This window comes from Chelonia mydas, chromosome 8 (assembly GCF_015237465.2).
Source record: "Chelonia mydas isolate rCheMyd1 chromosome 8, rCheMyd1.pri.v2, whole genome shotgun sequence".
Lineage (NCBI taxonomy): Eukaryota > Metazoa > Chordata > Testudines > Cheloniidae > Chelonia > Chelonia mydas.
Window position 1 is genome coordinate 83,558,696 of NC_057854.1, and position 23,769 is coordinate 83,582,464.

The 23,769-nt window shown below is 41.3% G+C and overlaps 1 protein-coding gene across 2 annotated transcripts in view; it reads right to left on the bottom strand.

The window, feature by feature from the left end:
- Positions 1 to 23,769, bottom strand: part of LOC102939068 (serine/threonine-protein kinase TNNI3K) — a 165,698-nt gene that overhangs the window by 6,666 nt on the left and 135,263 nt on the right. For both annotated transcript variants that reach the window (XM_037906085.1, XM_007062560.2), the window contains 2 exons: positions 16,623 to 16,682; positions 14,798 to 14,967 (listed from right to left, as the gene is read on the bottom strand). In XM_037906085.1, the coding sequence (XP_037762013.1) occupies positions 14,798 to 14,967; positions 16,623 to 16,682 (230 nt within the window). The remainder of the gene's footprint in view (positions 1 to 14,797; positions 14,968 to 16,622; positions 16,683 to 23,769) is intronic.

Genomic DNA, 23,769 nt, shown 5'->3' on the forward strand with positions numbered 1-23,769 from the left:
AACAGAAATTGAGCATGCCCAGAGAAAAGAAAACAAGAAGCCCCAAGAGAGCTGTATTTCCAGGGAAATGTAAAAGAATAAAGGCAAGATATATAGTGATTCGTGGTGGTTACTGTGACATAGCATCTCCAGGCACACTAGTTGGAGACGTCGCTGGAAAGGACACTTGAGATTATTTGCAACAATGCAGTTTCCTTGGTGATTTCAGTGAGGCAAGCTGCTAACTAATGGCAGGTAAGGTTCTCACAAGCGGGCTGATTTTACCCCTGAAAAAGTTAGATGGCTTTCAAGAATGGTTAGACACTGATAATATTTTATCCTTTAGTCTCCATTGTATCAAAGCTGATTTTAAATCAGACCTTTTTCATTTTAAAAATCTCTCTGCTTTTCTGTTATAACCTTTATTACATGAATAAAATGACGTTTTCTCCTTCAAAAGGACACTGACTAATAAAAACATAAAAGATGTTCCTTTCCTCCCTGAGATATCAACTTATTTTTTGTATGTATAATGATACTTGACATTTTTGTTCTGCGTTGGATGAGCTTTTATAGGGAAGGAGACAAAAATTTGGTTTTGGAGCAGCTCATCTATTGTTTCTTTGGAGAAAAAACTTTTGGGGGGAATACTTTTGCAGGGGTGAGGGAGTTTAAATAATAGTGTAAGCATTATCCTGAAAGGCTTTATTAATTTGTTGCCCCTCTGTAGCCACTCAAATCCATAATGCCTGACAACTATTGATCAGCTCACTGTGATAACTATGAGCTACATTATTATACACATTTTACAGATGGGCAAACTGCAGCACAGAAAAGTTAAGTGGCTTGCGAAAGTTTGCATAGCATGTAAGCAGCAAAACTAAGAATAGAACCCAGGACACATGACTCCCAGCACCTGTACTAAACACTAGAGCATACTCTGTCTTTTTAGAACTCTGAACATAAACAGAGCTTTGTTGTCATTGATAAAATGTCCTAGTAAATATTCTGCAATTGAACAGTGGAACCATTGCATATCTTAGGCCAGCGGTTCTCAAACTGGGGTCCGTGGACCCCTGAGGTCTGCGAGGGTACTCCAGGGGGTCTGCGAGTCATGTCCTGGGTTGCTGGTCCTGCTGATCAACTCTTCCCCCTCCCTCCCTGTGCCTCCTGCACACCATGGAACAGCTGTTCAGCAGTGTGCAGGAGGTGCTGGAAGGGAGTGGGAGGAGTGGGAATAGGGCACGCTCGGAGGAGGGGGTGGAAAGAGGTGGGGAAGAGGAGGGGAAGGTGTGGGGCCTTGGGGGAAGGGGTGGAGTGGGGGTGGAGCTTGGGGCTGAGCGGGGGTTGAGCACCCCTGGGGAAAATTAGAAGCTGGCTTTGGGGTCCTCGACTTGTTAAAGTTTGAGAACTGTTAGATGGCTAACTTCAATTGGCTTTTAACTTTGTGCCTTACACCAACTAGTGTTCTTTAATCAGAAAGGAGCCTGAACCAGATCTAACTCTCCCAAAGATTGGGGATGTCTGATCCAAGATTTTGGTTTGTCCAGTCATTAACTTCAGATCCAGATCTGAATTTTCCCAAAGGTCTGGGATTCTGATTCAGGCCTGACTCCAGCTACAATCATCAAGAAATCCACTCAGCACTCAGTATATGCAAGATTTATATTTTAAAAAAGGGAATACATTTCCAAGCCAGGCACTATATTTCCCTACAGCATGTCTCCTCCTTGGCCCCAGCAGCAAAGGTGTAGTTCTGTGGGACAGCGGAAAGAGAAAACCTTTTCCCCAACATTCCTATTCTTAGCTGAATAGAAATATTTACTAATTTATCCACTAACCTCAACTCATGGCTTCATTCTGGCTATTTACAGAAGCAATACTTTGTCTCTGTCACTGCTCCAGCTCCACAGTATCTTAAATTAATACTAATTTATATCCCCTGGGCAATGATAGCTAATTTGTGTCATGGTCTAAATGCAAAATATACAATTTCAATAGCACCCAAATAGGTCCCAGCAGTTTTCATAAAAGAAACAATGTCTCAAAGCTACATTTACACAAGCAACTTATATAGCAGGCCATTGCTTCAGAGGAGCATCAGCCTGCTAATAAAGTGCAATCATTTGACCGATGAGCTCAGAAGGCACAGCAATGGGGAAACATAAGTCACAAAAAAGAATAAATGCTTAGAGACCATTTTGTGTTCCCGATAAAGTCAATGAGTACAATTTTCAGAAATGCCTAAGGCCTTGTCAGTTATAGCAGTATAACACCCCACTGTGTGAATGCTATAAATGTGCTTAGACCAGTATAGTTTAGTCTCATATAGGAAGAGGAATAAGTTACACTGGTTGGTGGAAGGCACCTTTATACCAGTGCATCCACCCTAGGGTTTGTACCAATATAACTATGTTGGTTAAAAAAATCATACCCCTTACCAACATTGTTATATCACTACAAAAATGGTGTGTAGCCCAGGCCTTGGTCACTTCAGAGCCCTGCAGTGTGGACTACGGGGTGTGAATGGCAGTGCACACGAGCCCGATGTGCTGTAACTCCCCAATGTGGATGCTGCGGGCACAAACTAAAAGGTAGCTAGTTCATGTTCACTTAGTCCTGTTCAAAGAGGACTACGCTAACCCAAATTACGTACCTTTTAGTTTGTACCGGCAGTAGCCCCACAGAGCAGTTACCAAGCACCACTCTAGTGCACACGGCAGTCATAGCCCTGTAGTATGAACTGCAGGGCCATTCAAACATAGCCTAAATCCCACTGAAAGTCAATAGCAGTTAGGCTAATAAGTGACCAGGATGCTTTTGAGTATTTTACTCAATACCTTCATAGATACTAGTTGGCAAGCTGTTCAAAGTGTGTGCCCACTATTCCACGGAATGCAGCCAAAGTAAGACATCGCAACTCCTCAGCTGCCCTATTAATCACATACAGTCTCACCATAGCAGGGAAGGTGCATTTGTACAGTTCACCAGATATAATATGTGCTGGGATCCAACATTTTGACCTTCTATTTCTCTTCACTCAAGCATTATAAGTGTATACATATATGTTCATAGAGAGAACTAAAAGTTTGTCTCTGATCACCTTGCTTCCATGTGTTGGACCCTGAACATACATGACATGTTATGTCCAGTGAGTGGTATACAGATATTATGCATTAAGCCTGTGGCTGGGGTTTTTCAAAGGAATGCAAGGGAGTTAGTTGAATTTCAATTGGAGTGGGGCACCAAATTCCCTTAGGTTCCTTTGAAAATTCCAGCCTACATTGATACAATGGCTTAGAGAAACACAGTAACTCTGTAAAGCACAAGTCCATTTCTGTGAAGCACATTGGTTTGAGCTTCCTGTTCAGAATATTGTTCCTTTTCCTTCTGAGTGCAGAGAACTCAAAGGTCATCTTTATTTACCTCAGTGTCCTGTACTGGGTCACAAGAATTCTTCGAAGGAATCTCATGCTGCTCTGTTGTTGAGACAGGCTGGTATGAATGCAATGACTTAAAACTAGTGAATTCCTTCAACATGCAAAACATGGATCACTGCCATGTATTTGAAATATTTCACAGAGGCTACAAACTTACAACTAATGTTTTGGTTTTGAGTAAAAAAGCATATTGAATCTTCAGGGATGTTTGCATTGATACATGACTTTATAAAGCCAGACTCTCTCTCTCACTCTCTTTGTGCACATGTATTGTGGGTATATAAAAAAGAAAACAATATATATGTTACCGTATTTACTCTGCACAAAAAACTGTACACAAGATCACTCTTAATATACCCCCCTGTCTTAAGAAAAGAATACTTCCGTTGAGCACCAGTCCTTTTTATCGGTCCTTTGAGAGGTTGCTTATGATGGCTTTCAGTGTGTGTGTGTGTGTGTAAAACAGAACTAGCTGGATGCTGCAAAAAAGGATTAATGAACATCAATTTTAATAAAAAAAATTATATTGTATTTTGAACCTTTTCATTCATTTCCCATAGACATTAGCACTTAGAATTTTTTGGTTGCTAGGGTGTCCATAGAAAGAGAAGATGTCATGAAAAAGCATAGAAATGCTTGCATGAACAGACTGCAGTCCTGCAGTCCTACAGAACTGTATAACAATGAAAAAACAGGTTTTGATAGAAGTTATGTGAAATACAAACTTTAATCACGAATAAGCTCCTTTCCATAGGTTACTTGGACCATTCTCCAGAATTCTATCACACGATGATATAAATTTCTATTTAATTCTATAGGATGGTTTAAAAAACACATAGAAAGTCTATCGTTTTCTATTATATCCTGTAGGACTTTTCTGTAAAGAGGAAGCATTTGGTGATCCTTGCGAAATTTCTTTGTGGAGCTGAGAATCCTCCAGTCCAGAGGCAGAAACAATACCATGCCATTTACCAGTAGGCATACAAATGTTACCATGAATAGCAATTATCTGAAGCAACCTGATCCAACGCCCATTAAAATAAATGGGAGTCCTTCCATTGACTTCAAGGGACTTGGATGAGGGCTTAGTTGAAGTGAACCATTTCTGAGCAATCCACAGAATGAAATATGTTCACATAAGCCATTTGTTAAACAATTTTGGACCACTAGCAAATCTGTGTACTTTACGTCTGTTCATGGATAATACAAATAGAAAAAGAAGCTAAATTAATCAAACTAATTGCAAATAGCTGTCCTGGCTCTAATCTCATTGCATCTACCATGCCACTATCTAAACTAATGCTTTGTATAATTAATATTCCATTTTAAATACAAATCAAAATAGGTTTGGTACTAACAAACAAAACGTTATTTCCAAAAATATTAACTTGCTATAGAAACAATATCTTAACTGTGTAAACCTGTCCACCTTGAATACACAAATCAAGAGCAAAGTACATATCTGTGATGCTGACTGAGCACACGGTTCATACTGCAGCGAGTTATTCCACTGTGCAGCCTTTGATGATACAGCCTTTCTGTAGAAATTCTTTAGCTCCCTGGATATAAGATACTGTTAGGGTAGCACCCACCTCAATATTGGATATAAACTATTCACAGAGAGGGCTTCTCGCTCAGGAAGTGGAAAACTTCCCTGAACTTGAAGACTATTTTTTAAAAACCCTTCAGAACAGAGGACAGATTTTTGACTTCCTGAAGGCCCATACATTATTAAGTATTGATATTTTTATTGCTATTACAGTAGCACCGAGAGGCGCTAACCAGGATTTGGACTCCATTGTGCTCAGGGACGGCTCTACCAATTTTGCCGCCCCAAGCAGTCGCCGGTGAATTGCCACCGCCGCAACAGTGGTGGAGCTGCCGCCGAATTGCCGCCATGGGACACGGACTGCCGCCCCATTCTGAATGCTTGGAAAGCTAGTGCCTGGAGCCGGCCCTGATTGTGCTAGTAATTTGTTCGAACACATAGTAAGGATCAGTCCCTGCCCCAAAGAGCTGTTAGGAATAGGGAGTAATAAAGTTTGACTTTAAATCTGTTTATTTTGTGCAGAATAAGGAGTAGATGGATTCCTATAATGATTTTATGGTGCTTTCCCCACACTGAAATTTTAGGGGATAAACACAAAATAGAAAGTCTTTAAATTACACTTGCAAAATTCTATTTACCCACTCAGCTGTGATAAAATAATATTTATTGGTGGGTGGGTATGTCATTCGTTTTTCCTTCATCATCATCATCATCTAATGTGGGTGAGCCTGTGTCTGGACTGATATTTCTCCATGACCTTTTTGCAAATCAGTTTTAAACAATTTGGTTTGTAAGAAGGACAGTCAGCCTATAGTTCAGGATTTAAGGTCACTTTACAAATGCACTGTCTATGGGGTAAATTTTAAATATGTTTTTTAGTGAGCTAAGAAGCATAATTCCACATGCACTGCTCTACAAATGTACCCTGAAGTCTACGATTCTCTATGAGAAACTACACTGAAAGGAAACCCTAGCTGAGGAATAGGTAATCTAATATTGCAAAGGTTCCCATAGGAACACACTTCTTTTATTTATACATGTTTGGAACAGCTGCCTCATTTGGAGTCTGGCTCTTGGAAAGTGTAGACAGATGCCCCTAGAGTAGAGCTGCAGTAAACTAGTCTCCCTGCAGGCAAACAAACTCTTAGAAGCTCTTGAGCCTACTGCCTGTCATTTGTGTCTTGTACCTCACTGTACATTGTGGGTCTGAGAGCAGCAATTTTAGACTCATGACAGTCCGGCAAAAAGCTGGCCAAAGAATCTTGGTGTGAAAGGAAAAGCCAAGCAGAAGAATATCATCTGAGCCACTCCTTCCTCTGCCCCCCCTCTTTGTACAGCTGCAGAGCACAGGGATCAGGATACAAATCCTCGATAGGTAGTGTGTTTTCAAGTGTGTGATTGGCCTCCCTGTGTCCACTGTGCTTCATCTCAGAAACAGAACTGAATGAATGAAATGAATGAATGAAACAGTGATCGTGTGAAATTTACTATCATTATTACTGAGCCATTGTCAGATGGTTGGAACCCTCATAAATTTCAGCTGAGTTTTGCTCACACGTGCCATTTCAAACAGCAGCTACACCCATAGGGTCTTACATACTACACACTGCCTTCAATTCACCCAGTACTCAAGGGCTGAAATCCCGGTCCCATTAAAGTCAATGGCAAAGGTCTGAAACGCTGTGGTATTTTTACTTGGAAATATACATAAACTGTGTGCATGTGTGTGCAAGAGTCATCATTTACACTCATGAAATCCATTGGGCAAATGTGTTTTTCAGTGCAAATTCTAAGAGGTACGTATATGACGATGGTAGAATTTTTGATCTGTCTGCAGTTGGAGGTGCAAGTATGTGCATTGCAATTTTGTGACTGCATAGGTGGAGGCCCAGCTGAAAATCTGACCCTGTACCAAGCAAACCAATTAGTTGCTGCACTAATTAATATTCATGCACAGTTGGACATATTAGTCCCTGATGCCAATGGCAGTTCTGTACAGGGATCAGTTGCATGATAAGGATATATGTTACAATCTGGAGAACAAATACACTTTATTCATGTCTTCTGCCTGTTACCTACATGAGTATGAGCTCAGGGCATGTCTACACATACAGTTCAGCTGCACTGGTGCTGCGTGTCTGATGAAGGTGCTCTATGCTGATGGGAGAGAGAGAGATAGAGAGAGAGAGCTCTCTTGTTGGCATAATAAAACCACATCCGCAAGGGGTGGTAGCTCTGCTGGCGGGAGAAACTCTCCTGCCGACATGGCGCTGTCCACACCGGCGCTTATGTCAGTGTAACTTGTGTCACTCGGGGGGGGGGGGGGGGGGATGGTTTATTCACCTCCTGAGCAACTTAAGTTACGCCGACATAAGCTGTTGTGTAGACTTAGCCTCAGATCTAGAGGCACTCTGTTTACACGGGACTAGAATGAGAGTAACTAAGTGTTGCAATGCACAGCAATACGGAAATTGCAATTCCAGTGACAGCAAAATTTCACCCAATGAGAAATTGTTCTGTGAAAATTTTAAAAAGGACCGTCCGAGGGTTCTACTGTTTTGATACGTATATGCATATTATATAAGCCAGCTATGGTGACAACCTAGCAGATTATCATCCTCTTTTATATTTTCAAACAATACTCTTCAGTGTGAGTATGGCTGGCAAACAGAGAATTTACTGAAATGCTTTTGAACTGTTCTAGGTATGAAAGTGAGCCTACCTCTATCAGACCATATCTGATACTCAGTTGGGAGAATAAACAAGGGCTGTTGGTTTTAAATGCGCCATAAAAACTGCATTTCACTTCTGTACTTTAAAAAGAAGCTTTTTCATTTGGTCTGCCTTCAGTGAATATGCTTACGTAAACCTTGAGAAGCCTTTGAATTGAAAATATCATTAGCCATGGCTCTAGGACTCTGACACTTTTCAAAGTGCAGGCAGAAGCCGCATTACTAAACAGAACTTTATTTAAACTTAATTAGTCACTGGGGATAGTATTTACTTCACAGCGTATAGAAAAACAAAGGTCTGTCACCACTAGACATATCTGAACTTAGCAGATGTATTCATGGCTCCTGGCTTCTATTAAGGATCTTCTAAAAATATGCTTTCAGGTCTTCCTTTTGTGAAACTTTGACAGGATAATAGAATGAGATTTGCTGAATTCCACTAAACTGTAAAGTAACGTGTCATCGGCTTCACTTACTCTTCAAATATTTTTCTCTGGCAAAGCTCATCAATCCAGCTTTTCAATCTCTAAAAACACGAAGCCATGAAACAAAAAGGGTGACTCAATCAGTTGTCCAAGTGACAGAACACGAAATGTTTAACGTTAGCCACCAATGGCAGGATACAGGCTGCTTCTTTTAGGTTTGCTTAGAGTTTGTCTGTATTTCCAGCCTCAGTGCAAATATTATTCTAGGGCTGAGGTGAGTGTTGTGAGGCTCAGGCATGTTCCTGGGGCTCTTGCTTTGCGAGCTGCTATGAGACGTGTATTAAAAAGACAAAGTACTTTGCTCCGGGGACTGACAGATGCAGTTTTCTTAGAGTGCCACCGCTTGCTGATGCATGGAGTGGCACTTCTCAAGGCTGTGGAGGAAGCTAAGCACCAGCATCCAGTACAGGTAGGAAGCAGAAAGAGAACAGGGACAGAGAGAGATTCCTGCAAAGAAGTGAGGAAAGCTCACTCTGTCTAAGCCTAATATCCTCAGTATTCTTCTTCTTCCTTTTGTCTGCCTTACTCTCCTCACAGGCTCCTCCTGTCCCTTCTCTGTGCCCCAGCTTCCCTTCTCACTGGAATATTTGTCTTTTACTCAATACCCATGTTGTGTCTTTTCATGCCAGCCTATATTCCTGGGATAAGCTCTCTGCTCTGCACACAAAGCTCTCTTCATCTCCTCCATGGAACGACTACAATTTTTCTTTGAAGCATCTGATAATGACCATGCTTCCCCACCCCCGCACTTATGTTCTGCTCTATCTTGCTCCTGTGCCTGCCTTTAGCTTAGAAGATCTGTGGGGCTGACCTACCTCAGTGTAAAGTCATGTACATTTGTGGTCCTAGATACATTATTAATATTAATTCATAATTTATAGCAAACCTTCCTGCTTGTGGACAAGCGCACTGGGGCAAAGACTAATGCAAAACATAAAATCATAGAAAGATAAATATGTATCTGAAAGGAACATAGCAACCCCTCCGTGCATCTGCATGCTATCAGGGTGCAGGTCGAACAACTCTTGGGGGAAACTTGGCTTGAATCTCTTAGTACAGCACCTCACAAAATTAATACCGAAGCACTAGCCTAGAGAAACAGGCCAAGATCCTCAGGTGTGGCCAACTGTGTTTTATACAGAATCAGTTGGGAGCAGGGGTAGCAAAGCTCGCTTTAAGGACTGGTCCATGACCTGATCTCTGCCGGGCCAGACTCCAGGCAAAAGTCAGTGTAGCATTAGCAGCGGAAATCCTCAAACTGACTGAAGGACTGCTTTCTACTTTCAGCCCAAAGCAGGAAGAGGGGACCGAGAAGCTCATGAATTTTAAATATCAAAAAAACCCCAGAACTGCTGAGAATTCAGCTGTTGAGAGGAGGACTACAGTACAAATACACGCTTGCATGAAAAGCTACAGCCCTGTACCATGGCTCTGATTTCACAGGAGGCAGAAAAGCTAAATCTCTAAAGCTGCTCATGGTTAGAACATCTTTCTTAGCCCCATACACACAGACACTTCACTGAAAGGCTGAATCGACCATTTGTTGTCAATTGGATAAAAGATTATAAGAAACAACTAGAAACTTTAATAAATCACTTAACGCAGCCTCTCCAGAAGTCAAGTTTGGAGAGGGGGAAAGCAGAAGCAGAGATAAAGCTTGGAAAAATTACCTTTCCCTTGATAAAAATGTAAGGGATTGTGTGGGGAAGAATGTCAACTTGGCTTTTCTCTCCTGCTCCCTCCTTTTTTTAGCGGTTAGTAAAGGACAGAGCTCTGATCCTTACTCCAGGTAGACAGCTACCTAGGGAGAAGTTCAATAGTGCCAGGGATGGAAAGAAGCTGGGTGGGGGATATAGTGCTGGTGTTTTAGTCTATGCTGGACCATTGCTTGCTCTAGAGGGAAAGAGCTTTTTAACAAAATAGAGAAGAGTCTTCTTGCTGGAGGAAATCGATCACTCAAAATGCGTTGGTCTTGCACAGCTGCTTCCTGGATGTATCATGTTTCTTTTTCAGACCTGTGCTGAGGCACTGCAAGTAGAATCCCCATCCTGTGGCTGGAATCTCAACACGTGTGTGTGTAGCACATACACACTGACCAGATTCAAAATAGAAGCTCTGTGGTTTGCTAGTGGCACCATTCCCTTCTTAGGCTTCAATCATTGAAAGATGTCCACAATCAGACTCCTGTAACTACAAGCCCTTTCACTGGCTTGACTTGAGAGGAATGTCTATAGAGCTCACATGGTATTAATTATGAGGCTACGGATGGGCACATGGCTCTGACTGCATGCATATCTTTGCAGGATGGAAGCTATCTCAGGCAAGGACTGCATCTTTCCTATATATGCATGTATTAGCACCAAGTGCAATGGGGTGAAGATTCTGACTGGGGTCTCTGACACTTCTGTACAATCAATAATATATAGAAATAAATAGTAGCATGGACGTAATATTAAATGTGTCTGTAGTCAGGCCAAGCCAACGCAACACAATACAATACAAGGTGTGTCAAATTCTGCATAGGAGGAAGCTAGTCTTTCATACATCACACAAATATGTAGGTCCTGCCCACACTACAGATTGAACTGTTTTGGTAGCAACCTTATTCAAAAGCAGTTATCAAACAAGGTTCTGTGTGAATGCTGCCAGGGAACTGTTCATAGCAAGTTTTTGTAGCATGTTTCTGGCATGACTCCCCTGTCCAGAATGGATAGGGAATTCATTTAGTACCATGGTAGGTCACACCATGCTCTACATAGAAATCTTTGGTCACCTGAGCTGGCCTATAGCATAGTTTCAAACGCATCTACACCATAGTTTGTAATTAATGCCTAAAAATGTGTTAATTTCACACTTCAAAGAAAACGGGGCACAAAATCATTCTGATTTATGCTAACTCTCTTGGGTCTGGGGTCTACTTAGAATAAGAGGAATGTTATTCTTCTGCAAATTTTCCCTTATATGAGAAGTGCTAAAGGTGCAAAGAAGTAGAAAATCAACTATTAAAGCTTCTAATGTGTGATGGGTTGATACATTAAGCAGCCTGATTAGACAGGCAATCAGAATGCATTGCTATTTCACCCAATTCATTACGAGGGCACTGTGACCCACCTCTTATTACTTCACACATGGTAACCACTGCCACACAGGAGAGAGACTCACTAAACACAAACACTAAAGTTACAAGGCAAGAAGCAAGCAAATAACTTCATTGTCATGCCTGTTTAACTCCATGTGTGGGACAGGGAGATTTCATTAGATGAATTGTCTCAGCTGTGTTACCAAGCTGCACACTGCACAGTATTTCAGAGTCTATGAAGTGGTTAGAACTGAGAAAGTAGAAGAGATGGAGGAATATTCCAGTGGAATACAGCCAGAAATACAGAGCCCCTCTCTGTTCCAAATGTATACATTCTCCAAAATTAAAACCTTCAGAAACTATTGTCATTAGGAAGTCAAGTTATTAATCATCTCAGTATGTTGTATAATTGAAAAACTGCAGAAATCATTCCCATTTTATTTTACATTTTGCCTCTAGGTGAATCTATCTAAGTTCTATTTATAGGGTAGCATTTAGTTAATTTTTGTTGCAGAGAATTTGAGGGTGGGGGGACTTTCAATAACCCTTTGGGTTATAGAGGAACTCATTCAGTGAACTACTGAGCGTGGCTGTCATATTGAGAATACTAAATTATAGGAGCAGGCAGGGTGTAGCGATAGGTTCTTCATTCTCTCTCTCTCTCTCTCTCTCTCTCTCAGGTGTCTGCACTGTAATCTAAATATGTCACTCCCTCATTCTTTTCATGCAAAACTATTAAATTCCACAGCAATATTTAGCCCTTTACAGAAGAAGGATTAACCCAGGATCTCTCTTCCCTTCTCCTGACCCCAGTCCCCACCTTCACTTCCCTCTCACATTTAAAGCAGATCTTTTATTTCACCAGAAGAGGATTTCTTTTTTAATATGGAAAGCCTTTGCATCTAAGTGCAGGTGCGTATTCCCTCTCTCCCCATCTGGGGCCACTACTTTTAATCCTTTCCAGCTCAGGCCTTTCACTCCCCATAAGAGCCAGGAGGGCAGCATGGCCAAGTGGTTTCTCTGCTGTTACAGTTTTTGACTGCTTGGTGGTGCTAAAGAGTAAAGCATAAATCTGTGTCTTCAAGCAGAAATTAAGAGTGTCATTTCATTTCAGCAGTGCTCTCAGTCCCCATGAGACTGAGAAGGGAGATTGTTAAATTTGCCCTCAAACCCAGGACTCCCAAGTGATAGCACAGACTGCTTCAGATATGAACCTTAATGCTACAATAACACAGAGAACATAGATCTCAGACAGCCACAGAAAATTCCGTAATGGCTTCTCTTCTGTAAAGAAATGTAATACATATATTAGTATCAGTCCTTATAGCGTTTACTATTCCACTGCTTTGATGTAATTGTAGCATATATTAGAGGTGAAGTCCTGACCCTACTGAAGTCATTGGGAGTTTTACTATTACTGCTATGGGGTTAGGATTTCATCCTATGTCTCTTGAACACTAAGGACTAAATGCTCACTCTAGACAGAACCATGGGCAACTCAGGAGCAGCCCCAGGAAGCCCTGTGACTTGGATACACAGCTGGAGGCACAATTCCTTCCCTGCTTCAGGAAAGAGTAATTTGCTCCTGGCTTATGGGGCAGCGAATTGCAACAGCCTCCATGCTGGCTGCCCATTGGCAGGGCCAAGACACCTCCCACTCCAGGGATGTGTCCAGCCACAGAATACCCTAGGACAGGTGGCCCACACAGGTTCCCCTGCAGTGTAGTTCAAGTCACAGTCTAGCCCTGCTGTTACCATGTAATACCAGTGTACCATCTTTAGCCCAGTAGCCATAACTTCTGTCCACAGGCCTCACTTCAGTCCTTTCATTCCACTCAGATCACAATTTAAATTAAAACAAACAGACGAACGAACAAACAAAAAAAAGAGAGACCTGGCACTAAGAAGCATAGTGCAAAATGTCAGTGGCTCACTTTGCTTTTGTATTGCAGCCTTCTCCCACACCTTAAACCTTCGTCTACTGGGGCATGTAAGCTGTTCAGGGCAGGGAGCTGGGCATTTTTTATGTCTGTGAAATTTAGTAAATACATACGTACATACATACATACATACATACATACTACTACTACTAATCTACTGGAGATGATGGCATTTTATTGCCTTTGCAAAATGCTGCTGTGAGGAGATAGTGTTCACACACCACTCCAGATAATGGCTACACGCTTCATATTAAAGTAAACTTAACGTTAAGCGAGGGCAGAGGAAGGTTTCCTGGTAACACAAATAATAATATAACTTTCTTCCCAAGCCTGGCTGTTTGTAATGTCCCCTGAAGGAATGACTGTCTTTGCCTCTAGTTCCCACTGGCCAGAAGGCCACACCCAAACATATATCCTTATCATGCAACTGATCCCTGTACAGAACTGCCATTTATATCTCAGCAGAGTTAACAAGCTATGTTTGTCATAGGGAGTCAGTGGAATCTACGTGGCAGCTCTATGATGGGTTTTGCTGCCTGTTAACTGGGTGAGCCACAGGAGCCCAGACTTCTACTAGCTGTTTTTTATTAGCGTCTCACATGAACACAGCTCCCTCTGGTGGCTAGATAATGTATAGACATTTATGAATCTGCTATTGTCTCCAAGGTACAGACCTGGTCCTCTAGCTCAAACAAGCTCAAACTTGCCACAGTTCCCCTAATAAAAAATTGCATCAGATAACTGATGATAAAGCTTATTTTCAAAGACTGAACAATGCTCCCATGCTAAGAAAAAAACTTGACGGACTATATGTAACAGCACCAACTGGAGACTCCCACATATGGAAATGCTTGTCAACTATCTAACCTGGCTTTTCCATCTTGAAGCCAAAAGCCCCTATGGTTGTAGTTTACATACACTCTATTAATTATTCACTATTGTTTTTGTAAGATAAGCATTTTGATTGCTTAACTTTTCTTCGCTCAGAATTTCAAATGCAAACAACAAACCATAATGTAAAAACCGGCTCCTGCAGGTTCACTGGCAGGTAATGGAAATGTGTGTGTCTACCTACTGAGCACTTTTAATGACACCCCTGGATGGGCAGTCATCAGTCTTTGCTGTCCTACGGTAGAGCAGTGTTGCCATGTGTGCAGTCCAAGCAGTTGTCTAAATATCCCCATCACTGTTCTAATTTTTTAAAATCATGAACAAAATCTATATTAATATTAGATTTTGTGAACCCTTTAGAATGAAGCATCCACTTGTGGCCTAGCCAACCAGATAGAGTCCATAACATTTTAAATACCTTGGGCTCATCATACTGTTGTAGGACTATCTGAGAAGCTAGGATTCTGAAACACTTTTCAAACCTTCATACAGCAGCAACTACATATCATATGATTATTTAGTTATGGCATTGCCCACTACGTACAAGGTGCTTAACAAACAACCGAGAAGGACGGTCCCTGATTTGGGAATCTCACAGTTTATGGAAGATGACGGATGTCTCCTTGGATGCACTTTCTTGATGCTGCCCAGCACACTGTCCCATAGTAAGAGCTAGTCCAACCTCAAGGGTTTGCCACTTACCTTTGTGACCAAACAGCATAAGCTCTTGCATTCAAGGCGTATTCCAACTCAAACCGGTTACGTAAAGCTGCAACATGGCTACGGCCAGGACCTCCTCGTGCAACGAGACAGTCAGAAGAAGAGGAAGGAGACAAAGAGCCACTGCTGTTACTGGAGGCTGGAGACATCAACTGGATTAAAAAAGAGAATTGTCAACATTTGCTCAGGAGCCTTAACAGTGTCAAAGAGGCTTCAACACACTGAGCATGTGCAACAGAACACAAGAATTTTGCTGCAGTCCTGGATTATTTTTATTCTCCTCTTTCTCATTAATATTTGTGTCGCTTCTTTCTTCTGCTGCATTGGCTGAAAAAAGCAGTGCCTCCTGACTTTGATCAGCAGCACATGAGAGCTGCATGCAGCTCACCGAGGGAAGTGGTAAATTCATCATCTCTTGGAGTCTTTAAATCGAGATTGGATGTGTTTCTAAAAGATATGCTCCAGTTCAGCCATGAGTTATTGGGCTTGATAGTGTTCACTTACATAGCAGGGAAGAGTAATTCCTTCCACTTCAGGAATTACTGGGTGAAATTCTATGGCCTGTGTTCTATAGGAAGTTATGCTAGATGAGCATAGCAGTCTCTTCTGGCCTTATAATTCACGAATCTCTAAGTACAAACCCAGAATGGCAGGGCAGGCGTGTAGTGTTAGGAGGCATTTAAAAGTTTAAAAAGGAACAAAATCAATTTTCTGAGTGAGGGGAGAGGAAACAAAAGGGACAAAGAATCTTATCACCCCACATTTCATCCTTTGTTGCCTGTAGCACTTAACAACTCTCCACAGATTTTGTTCCTTAAGACTCTCCTAAACAGCGTTTTGCCATGGAGACAATGGAGCTTAAGACTAACTCCTTAGATAAATAAAGTTTCTTTTTTTGGTTCATAGCCCAGATTTCATCCTACATGCACTGCTGCCTATGTATCACAGAAGCCAGTTCTCCCATGAGACAGCACGGTTACTTGTGATATAGTACTTCACTTGTTTTAAAAACTTAAAAGCTTCCACCTACACACAAAGCAACCTGCTGCAGTCAGAGCATGAAGAAATGTAATAGATTACGGGAGTCTGCTCTGACCCTTTAGTTCAAGAGCAGTGATACGTTTTAAAGAAAAGGGGGAATTTTTATCATTGTCATTATCATTTATCATTATCATTTTATCAATTTTTATCATGCACACACACACACACAGAGCAAATGTAAATTCAGGGACTGGAGTCCTTAATCAAGCTCACTTCCTGTTTGATCAGTTATCTTCATTAGGCTGAATGCTGATAGATCCAGTTGCTTATTAGCCACAGAGAAAAGCAGAAATGTAGCTTTGTATTTCTCTTTTTATGTTTGCTCTTTTAATCCCCCTCCCTAAAATCCATGTCAAGACTCGTCTTTCTAGCCAAGCAGACCTGGGATTGCTAGGTGGGGAGAAGTGGGTCTGCCTAAGACTACTGCAAGGTACATCCCTGCAATGCTGACCAGTCTCCCTCTGCAGCATTACCATCTCTGGAAATGCAGGGAGCCAAGAGCAAGTGAGAGACCTGATCTCATATCACACTCACGGCAGTGTGTTCTGTCAGGCTGGCCTTTGGCCTTCTTCTTCTTAGGGCACTCATGGGGCTATAGTTTACTGTATCACCTTAAAATTTAATGAGGGAGGTTACAACTGGGTGAATCGGGTCAACAAATTCTGTGGTCTCTTTCACACTTGTGTTGCTCTCCAACTTGCATTCACATTTGCTCATTTGGTTTGGTGCATTCCTATTACTTAACTGCAGGAGCTTATATCTTTACCTCAATATTGCATAGGCATTCTTCTAATTTTGTGACTACTTCAGAAAATTCTGGTCTTCCCTGTGAATACAAGAGAGAGAGAGAGAGAGAGAGAGAGAGAGAGAGAGAAAGCAGGCACATTTTGTATTGCAAATAGAAGAGGGGCTGGTAGCTGCAGTTTTGATTTTTAAAATGTGGCTATCTGCATTTGTAGGAGACCCTGACCAGGAAAGATGATACCATTTACAGATAAGCCTGCTTGCATGCAGCCTGTTCTAACTTCCCTTCTAGACTCTATACAGATTAAAAAAGGGGGTGATTGTGGAGCCTCTCCCCTTCTCTCTCTGCATTCCTTGGTGCCACCATGAGTATACTTGCATGTCCTATACGAACTGCATGTTCAGATCTTACAACATGAGCATTTTCTAGAAGTCACAAGTGCAGCATTTCTGGTTTTCATAGGGCCTGCAAGCATGTAATTTATCAGATGTGCCCTTAAGGAGACTTCTTTAATGCCAAGACAGGGATCAATACTTGGACTGGTGGCAACCCCTCCCCTCCCACCTCCCACTTTAAAAGTCTGAGAGTCTGTCCCTGCAGCTCTTACTCACACGCGTAGTCAAACTGACAGCAGCCAGACAACACACATGAGCAGGACTTCAGAATTTGGCTTTCAATCTCAATTTTAGATTTAGTAGGGTTGTAGCCATACTACGCTAATAGGTTCTTATTGCTAATCTAAGTGCTTTGTGACACATTGTGCAATGTGTCCACAACGGAGGGCCAACTTGAGTGATGCTAAGAGCTTCTGTTATGTGCTCCAAGCTGAGAAGTAGTGGGGACACTTTTGAAAGCTGTTGTGTCTCATATTCTGAGTGCCTTGGATTAATGCAACTAGACTCAGCTGTAAAAACCTATTCACTTTATTGAATAGCTTTTGTCTTCTATCTTAACACTGAATGGATTAAATTTGTCCAACATATCCTGACCCCAATGCACAGAGTCTTTTGCAAAACCAAATATGGGTTCTTGAAGACTGTCTCTTCTTCAGTTGTTCTACGGCTTTGGTCAGGAGCATGGAGAGGATTGTCTCTGGACATTACAGAAGGCCTGGAGATGAAGTTATTTCATGGGGTTTGCTTGATATCTCAATCTATTCATTATATTAAATGTAATTAATTATGGAGATATCTGTCTGTCTCTCTTCTTATACTGGGCCTGACAACATTATCTCTGTGGCTGTAGTTCTGCAAAGCACGTAAGCACATGTTTATCCTACAGAGTGATTAAGTCCCATTGACTTTAACGAACCAAAGCCTATTGGAGTCGATGGAAGGACTCCCACTGATTTCAATGAACATGGATTAAGCCCATAATTATTAACGTTAAGCATGTGTTTATGTACTTTGCTGAATCAGGACATGAGTCCTGTCAAAGCAAGTAGTTTTATTTTGATTAAAACACAAGAACTAGCTAAATATAAAAGGAACTGATTATGAGTTGCTGTCTTTGATTTGCTGGGTACAAATGTGCCCTTGGAAACAACCGCAATTATCGTTTGCAGCATGTAGTTGTCTAAGCACCTGATACCTGGGTACAGTCTGGTGGTTAGGTGAGATGAGCCATGAGTTTGCCTTAAATTAGTTGCAAATGCTAAGCTTTGCCCTCTAAATTTGAGTCCCTTTTAAGAACTGGACTAAAATATCACATAAACATACACTGTTGTCTCACTTGTACTGTATCTTTTAACAAACCAGGGGGAATGGAAAATTGCAGTCATAAGTGCTGGACATCTTTCTGGGCCATAAAATTCACCATTCTCTCATGACAAATTAAAATCTCCTTAAAAAATGCAGAGGCCACTAATTTACTTAATTACCCACTTGCAATTAAACCCTGAATAATAAATGTCAATAACATGAAATGTATGCTCTTTTTCTTTTAGGTACATTGCTCATTCTACTTGCTATGGTGATTCAGTTAATACCATCATGTCCCTCCTCATGCCTGGTATGCACAGAAAATGTTACTCTGTGTCAAGGATTAACATATATACCAGGTAACCAAGTAAGACACTTCAAGAGAACTGATATTTATTATATACAGTGAGCTCACTGCAATACTCTAATTGTATTGACTGTTTCTGGACTCTGCATCTGAAAGCAAATCTCTGCAATTGCTGTCTAAAGAGTGATAACATTGTTTTATTTCTCTTTGCCTAGAGGCCTTACCAAAACTATTCTAAGGCCTTCAGAGGTAATTGAAAACCTTTGTTACTGAGAAAGGAGTCATTTCATGCAGCAAGACACTTAAAAAAAAAGATTGTTTTAATAAGTTATTGTTCACATATTGTGCAAAGTTCAAGTCTTACATTGGCTGAACGAACTATGAATTGCCTCATAACCCTGCCAGGCAATTCTACAGCATTAGTAAGATTAAGTGATATACCAGCGATACGGATTAGAATCAAAGTGCATTATGACATTATAATTCTGAAACAATGGTTTCTTTTTATTGGGGCTAAATGAGCTGTGGAAATGCTACCAAGATATGTTGACTGTATTCATTACATATTGCTTGCTTAAGTCAACAATTTAATAAGACACCTTATTAACAAATTTAAACCGAATGTGACTTTCATACTGATGCTAAGTAACATACTTTGTTTATTGCAAAAAGCAGCAAATTTCTAACACTAGCTCAGAAACAGAAAGGCATTATCAACTTAAGAAACCAGAAGTACTAATAGCCATAAAACTAACGCACGCTTGGCACTTAGACCATCTTTCATCCATAGTTCTGAAAGTGCTTCACTAAGGTGGGTAAGTGTTATTAAGTCCAGTTTACACAGGGGGATGCTAAATCAAAGAGAGGTTAAGGTCCAGATGTAAAGCCCAGTGAAGTCAACAGGCTGCCAATGACTTGTCTAAAGTCATATAGGCCTTGATTCAGAAAAGTATTACACATGCTTAAGTCTCATTGAATCAGTTAAACATGTTCTTAAGAGGTGACCTGAATAAGGATAGACTTAAGCACATACTAAACTACTTCCCTGACAGTGAGCTACTGACAGAGCCAGAAATGGATTCCAGAACCAAAAAAATCCAGGACTCCAAGACTGCTGTAGGTCTTGGGGTCAGAATACCTCGGTTCAAACATTTCCCAACAGAATGTTAAGCCTGCTATGAGACTAGTGAGGGTACAATAATTCCAAACTCCAAATCATTAGAAATTAAGGTCCCACTTTGTTATGAATTCACCGACTCCCAGAATGTCCTGACTGAGGGCTTGCCTACACTTGAAAATGTTTCAGCCGCACAGCTGCAGCGCTTCAGTGTAGAACTGCCTCCGCCAACGGGAGGCGTTCTTTCATTGGTGTAGGCAATCTGTCTCCCCAAGATGCAGCAGCTAGGTTGATGGAAGAATTCTTCTGTTAACTTAGCGCTGTCTACTTTGGGTGTTAGGTCAGCTTACCTAAATCGCTCAGGTGTGCGGATTTTTCGCATCCCTATATGATGTATTCAAGCCAACCTAATTTTCTTGTGTAGCCCAGGCCAGAGAAGACTAATGCTATTAATATTGCTATTCAATATTACTGAACATGTTACACAGATTGTATTTTGAATTCCCAGAATGTAACATTTGTAGGAGCTTGTCATAAATATAAAGGGAAGGGTAACCACCTTTCTGTATACAGTGCTATAAAATCCCTCCTGGCCAGAGGCAAAACCCTTTCACCTGTAAAGGGTTAAGAAGCTAAGGTAACCTAGCTGGCACCTGACCCAAAGTGACCAATGAGAGGACAAGATACTTTCAAATCTGGAGGGGGGGGGAAGGGTTTTGTCTGTCTGTGTGATGCTTTTGCCGGGAACAGATCAGGAATGCAGACTTACAACTCCTGTAAAGTTAGTAAGTAATCTAGCTAGAAATGCGTTAGATTTCCTTTTGTTTAATGGCTGGTAAAATAAGCTGTGCTGAATGGAATGAATATTCCTGTTTTTGTGTCTTTTTGTAATTTAAGGTTTTGCCTAGAGGGATTCTCTATGTTTTGAATCTGATTATGCTGTAAGGTGTTTACCATCCTGATTTTACAGAGGGATTCTTTTACCTTTTCTTTAATTAAAATTCTTCTTTTAAGAACATGATTGCTTTTTCCTTGTTCTTAAGATCCAAGGGTTTAGGTCTGTGTTCACCTGTACAAATTGGTGAGGATTCTTATCAAGCCTTCCCCAAGAAAGGGGGTGTAGAGCTTGGGGGGATATTTTGGGGGAAGACGTCTCCAAGTGGGCTCTTCCCTGTTCTTTGTTTAAACACTTGGTGATGGCAGCATACGGTTGAAGGACAAGGCAAAGTTTGTACCTTGGGGGAAGTTTTTAACATCAGCTGGTAAGAATAAGCTTAGGGGTCTTTCATGCAGGTCCCTACATCTGTACCCTAGAGTTCAGAGTGGGGAAGGAACCTTGACATGATGGCAGAGCGGTGGGATCATTTTGAGATCATTTTGAACCAGAAGCACAGCAGGATTTTAAAAGGTTTTGTAAAAGGTAATTGCAGCTATAGATTCTGTCTCTCTGCCTGGGGGACAGAGCAGCAGGCATAACAAAAGGATTTTTCTGTAGGCTGAGAACAGCTATCAAGGGGGGAAAAAAAGTTAAAAGAATCACCTCTGTAAAATCAGGATGGTAAATACCTTACAGATTCAAAACATAGAGAATCCCTCTAGGCAAAACCTTAAGTTACAAAAAGACACAAAAACAGGAATATACATTCCATCCAGCACAGCTTATTTTACCAGCCATTAAACAAAAGGAAATCTAATGCATTTCTAGCTAGATTACTTACTAACTTTACAGGAGTTGTAAGTCTGCATTCCTGATCTGTTCCTGGCAAAAGCATCACATAGACAGACAAACCCTTTGTTTCTCCCCCCACTCCAGATTTGAAAGTATCTTGTCCTCTCATTGGTCATTTTGGGTCAGGTGCCAACGAGGTTACCTTAGCTTCTTAACCCTTTACAGGTGAAAGGGTTTTGCCTCTTGCCAGGAGGGATTTTATAGCACCGTATACAGAAAGGTGGTTACCCTTCCCTTTATATTTATGACAGATCTGACTGTCTAAAGATGACATCACCTGATGCCATGTGCAATTGCCAAAATGTATATGCAAAGACAGTATTTTGTGCACAAAGGGCTGCTTAGTTGTTGAGACACAGGCCTGGTCTACACTAGAAAATTAAATTGGTTTAACTATGTCACTTGGGAGTGCAAAAAGTCCACACACCTTCTGACGTAGTTAAATTGACCTAATTCCCAGTGTAGACAGCTCTAGGTCAACAGAAAAATTCTTCCATTGCTCTAGCTGTGCCAATGGGAGAACCCCTCCCGCCAGCGTAGGTTCTGTGTACACTGAAGTGGCACAGTTGCAGCAATGCAGCTGTGCTGCGGTACAATTCCAAGTCTAGATAAGTCCCCAGAATCAGATAAATGGACTGCCAGTCTCTACATTATCCAGTGTGAGAAAAAACTGATAGAAGCTACATTAGTCTGGCCACTTCATATTACCCATTGCCTGGGGAGATTGGCAAAGTCTCTAAAAAGCTATGAGCAAATGATTTGTTTTTACTAAGCAACAAATCTTTAGGGCAAACCAATCTTTGACAGCATGTGCATAATGGTAAGTGCCAGGTTAGGTGCACACAAACCCTGTTATGTACACTCAAGCTAGAGTTTGGGTGTGCAAACAGGTAGCTCTTTGTTCAGCCCACCTGCCTACCCCAGCCTGTGAATGCATTAGGCCTATGCATTGGGCTGTGTGCACACCTGAGTCAGAAGAATGTGAGTACATGCACGGCTGAAGATTTAGTCATTCATATAATGTAGCCAACCAAAAAAGGTTACTTGAAAAAGATTCACTCTACTCTTTTTAAGTGTTTGTACAGCACCTCGAACAGTGGGGCCCTGCTCCATGACTGGGTGCTTAGACACTACCACATAATTAGTAAGTCAGTGAGTCAATAAATGTTTTCTGTTAAAGCAACAGATTTTCCTTAATGCAGAAACAGAAACAAGCCACACAAACAAAAGTAAAATGAGCCTTCTTTCAACACCATTTTACGCTATCAGAAGCAAATTTTTCATTTACTTTATTAGCTTGAATGTTGCTATACAGTCTATTGATTGTCATTTTAAAAACTGTCATAAGAGTCCAATAACTTAAGTGTGTTATAGAGATGCTGCAATAACTTATTGTTCTATCACTTTTATCATGCAAACACTGCTGGACTCCTGAAGACAACATTCCAAGTCACCCTCAAGCGATTATTCCAATTGGATGGACCATAGTTTGAAGTTAAGAGGATGTTTTCCTTTGATCATGCAGAGGCGTTTATTTAATGCAACACCGTATCTGATAGGGGTCTTTGCTCACTGGCTCATATGGGACTGCCATGTGAAAATCCTCAGGGCATCCATAACAGAAAAGACCCCCTTCATGTTTATTAGTTTTAGTCTCAGGGGAAAGAACAACATATTGTAAAGGGAAAAAAAAACAGTTGAGTTTCTAGTACAGATAAACATTAATGCCCGTGAATTGGTTAGGTAGCTCAAATGCCAGTGCCTGTTCAGAAGGGGCGCTCTTTACAAACAACAGGGGTGCTGCAGGACAGGAATGAGGCCTGCTGACAGAGCTGTGTGTGAGAAGCAAGCACAGTGCTTTGCCTGCACTATGTCTGGCACAAAATGTTAGTTTCGCACATCCATAAGCAATGAAAAATTCATCCCAAAATAACAACAGTGACAGTAGAAAGCAATGCATTAACTTTGACTTCTAGTGGAACAGATCGTTTTCTGTTTCTTGAACAAATATGTCATGTCAGTGCACAGCTAAAAAAATAAAATAAAAAATCTAATATTCTGATGCATGTGAAATTACATGCAGGTTATGATAAATAACCCAGCACTTAGATGAGCTCGCATGAGGGCTAGCTGGCTGCAATGTAACCTAGACAAAACAGAGATTATGCTGGTGGGTTGGAGGAAGCAGCTGAAAGGGCTGGCAGAATTTCTATTGGTGCCCCAGACTGAGGGAGTTTTGTTACCCAGTTTGTAACACAAGGGTGCAACCTGGTGGGTTGCTAAATCCTGGGCTGCTCCTGGATGCCAAAGCAGGG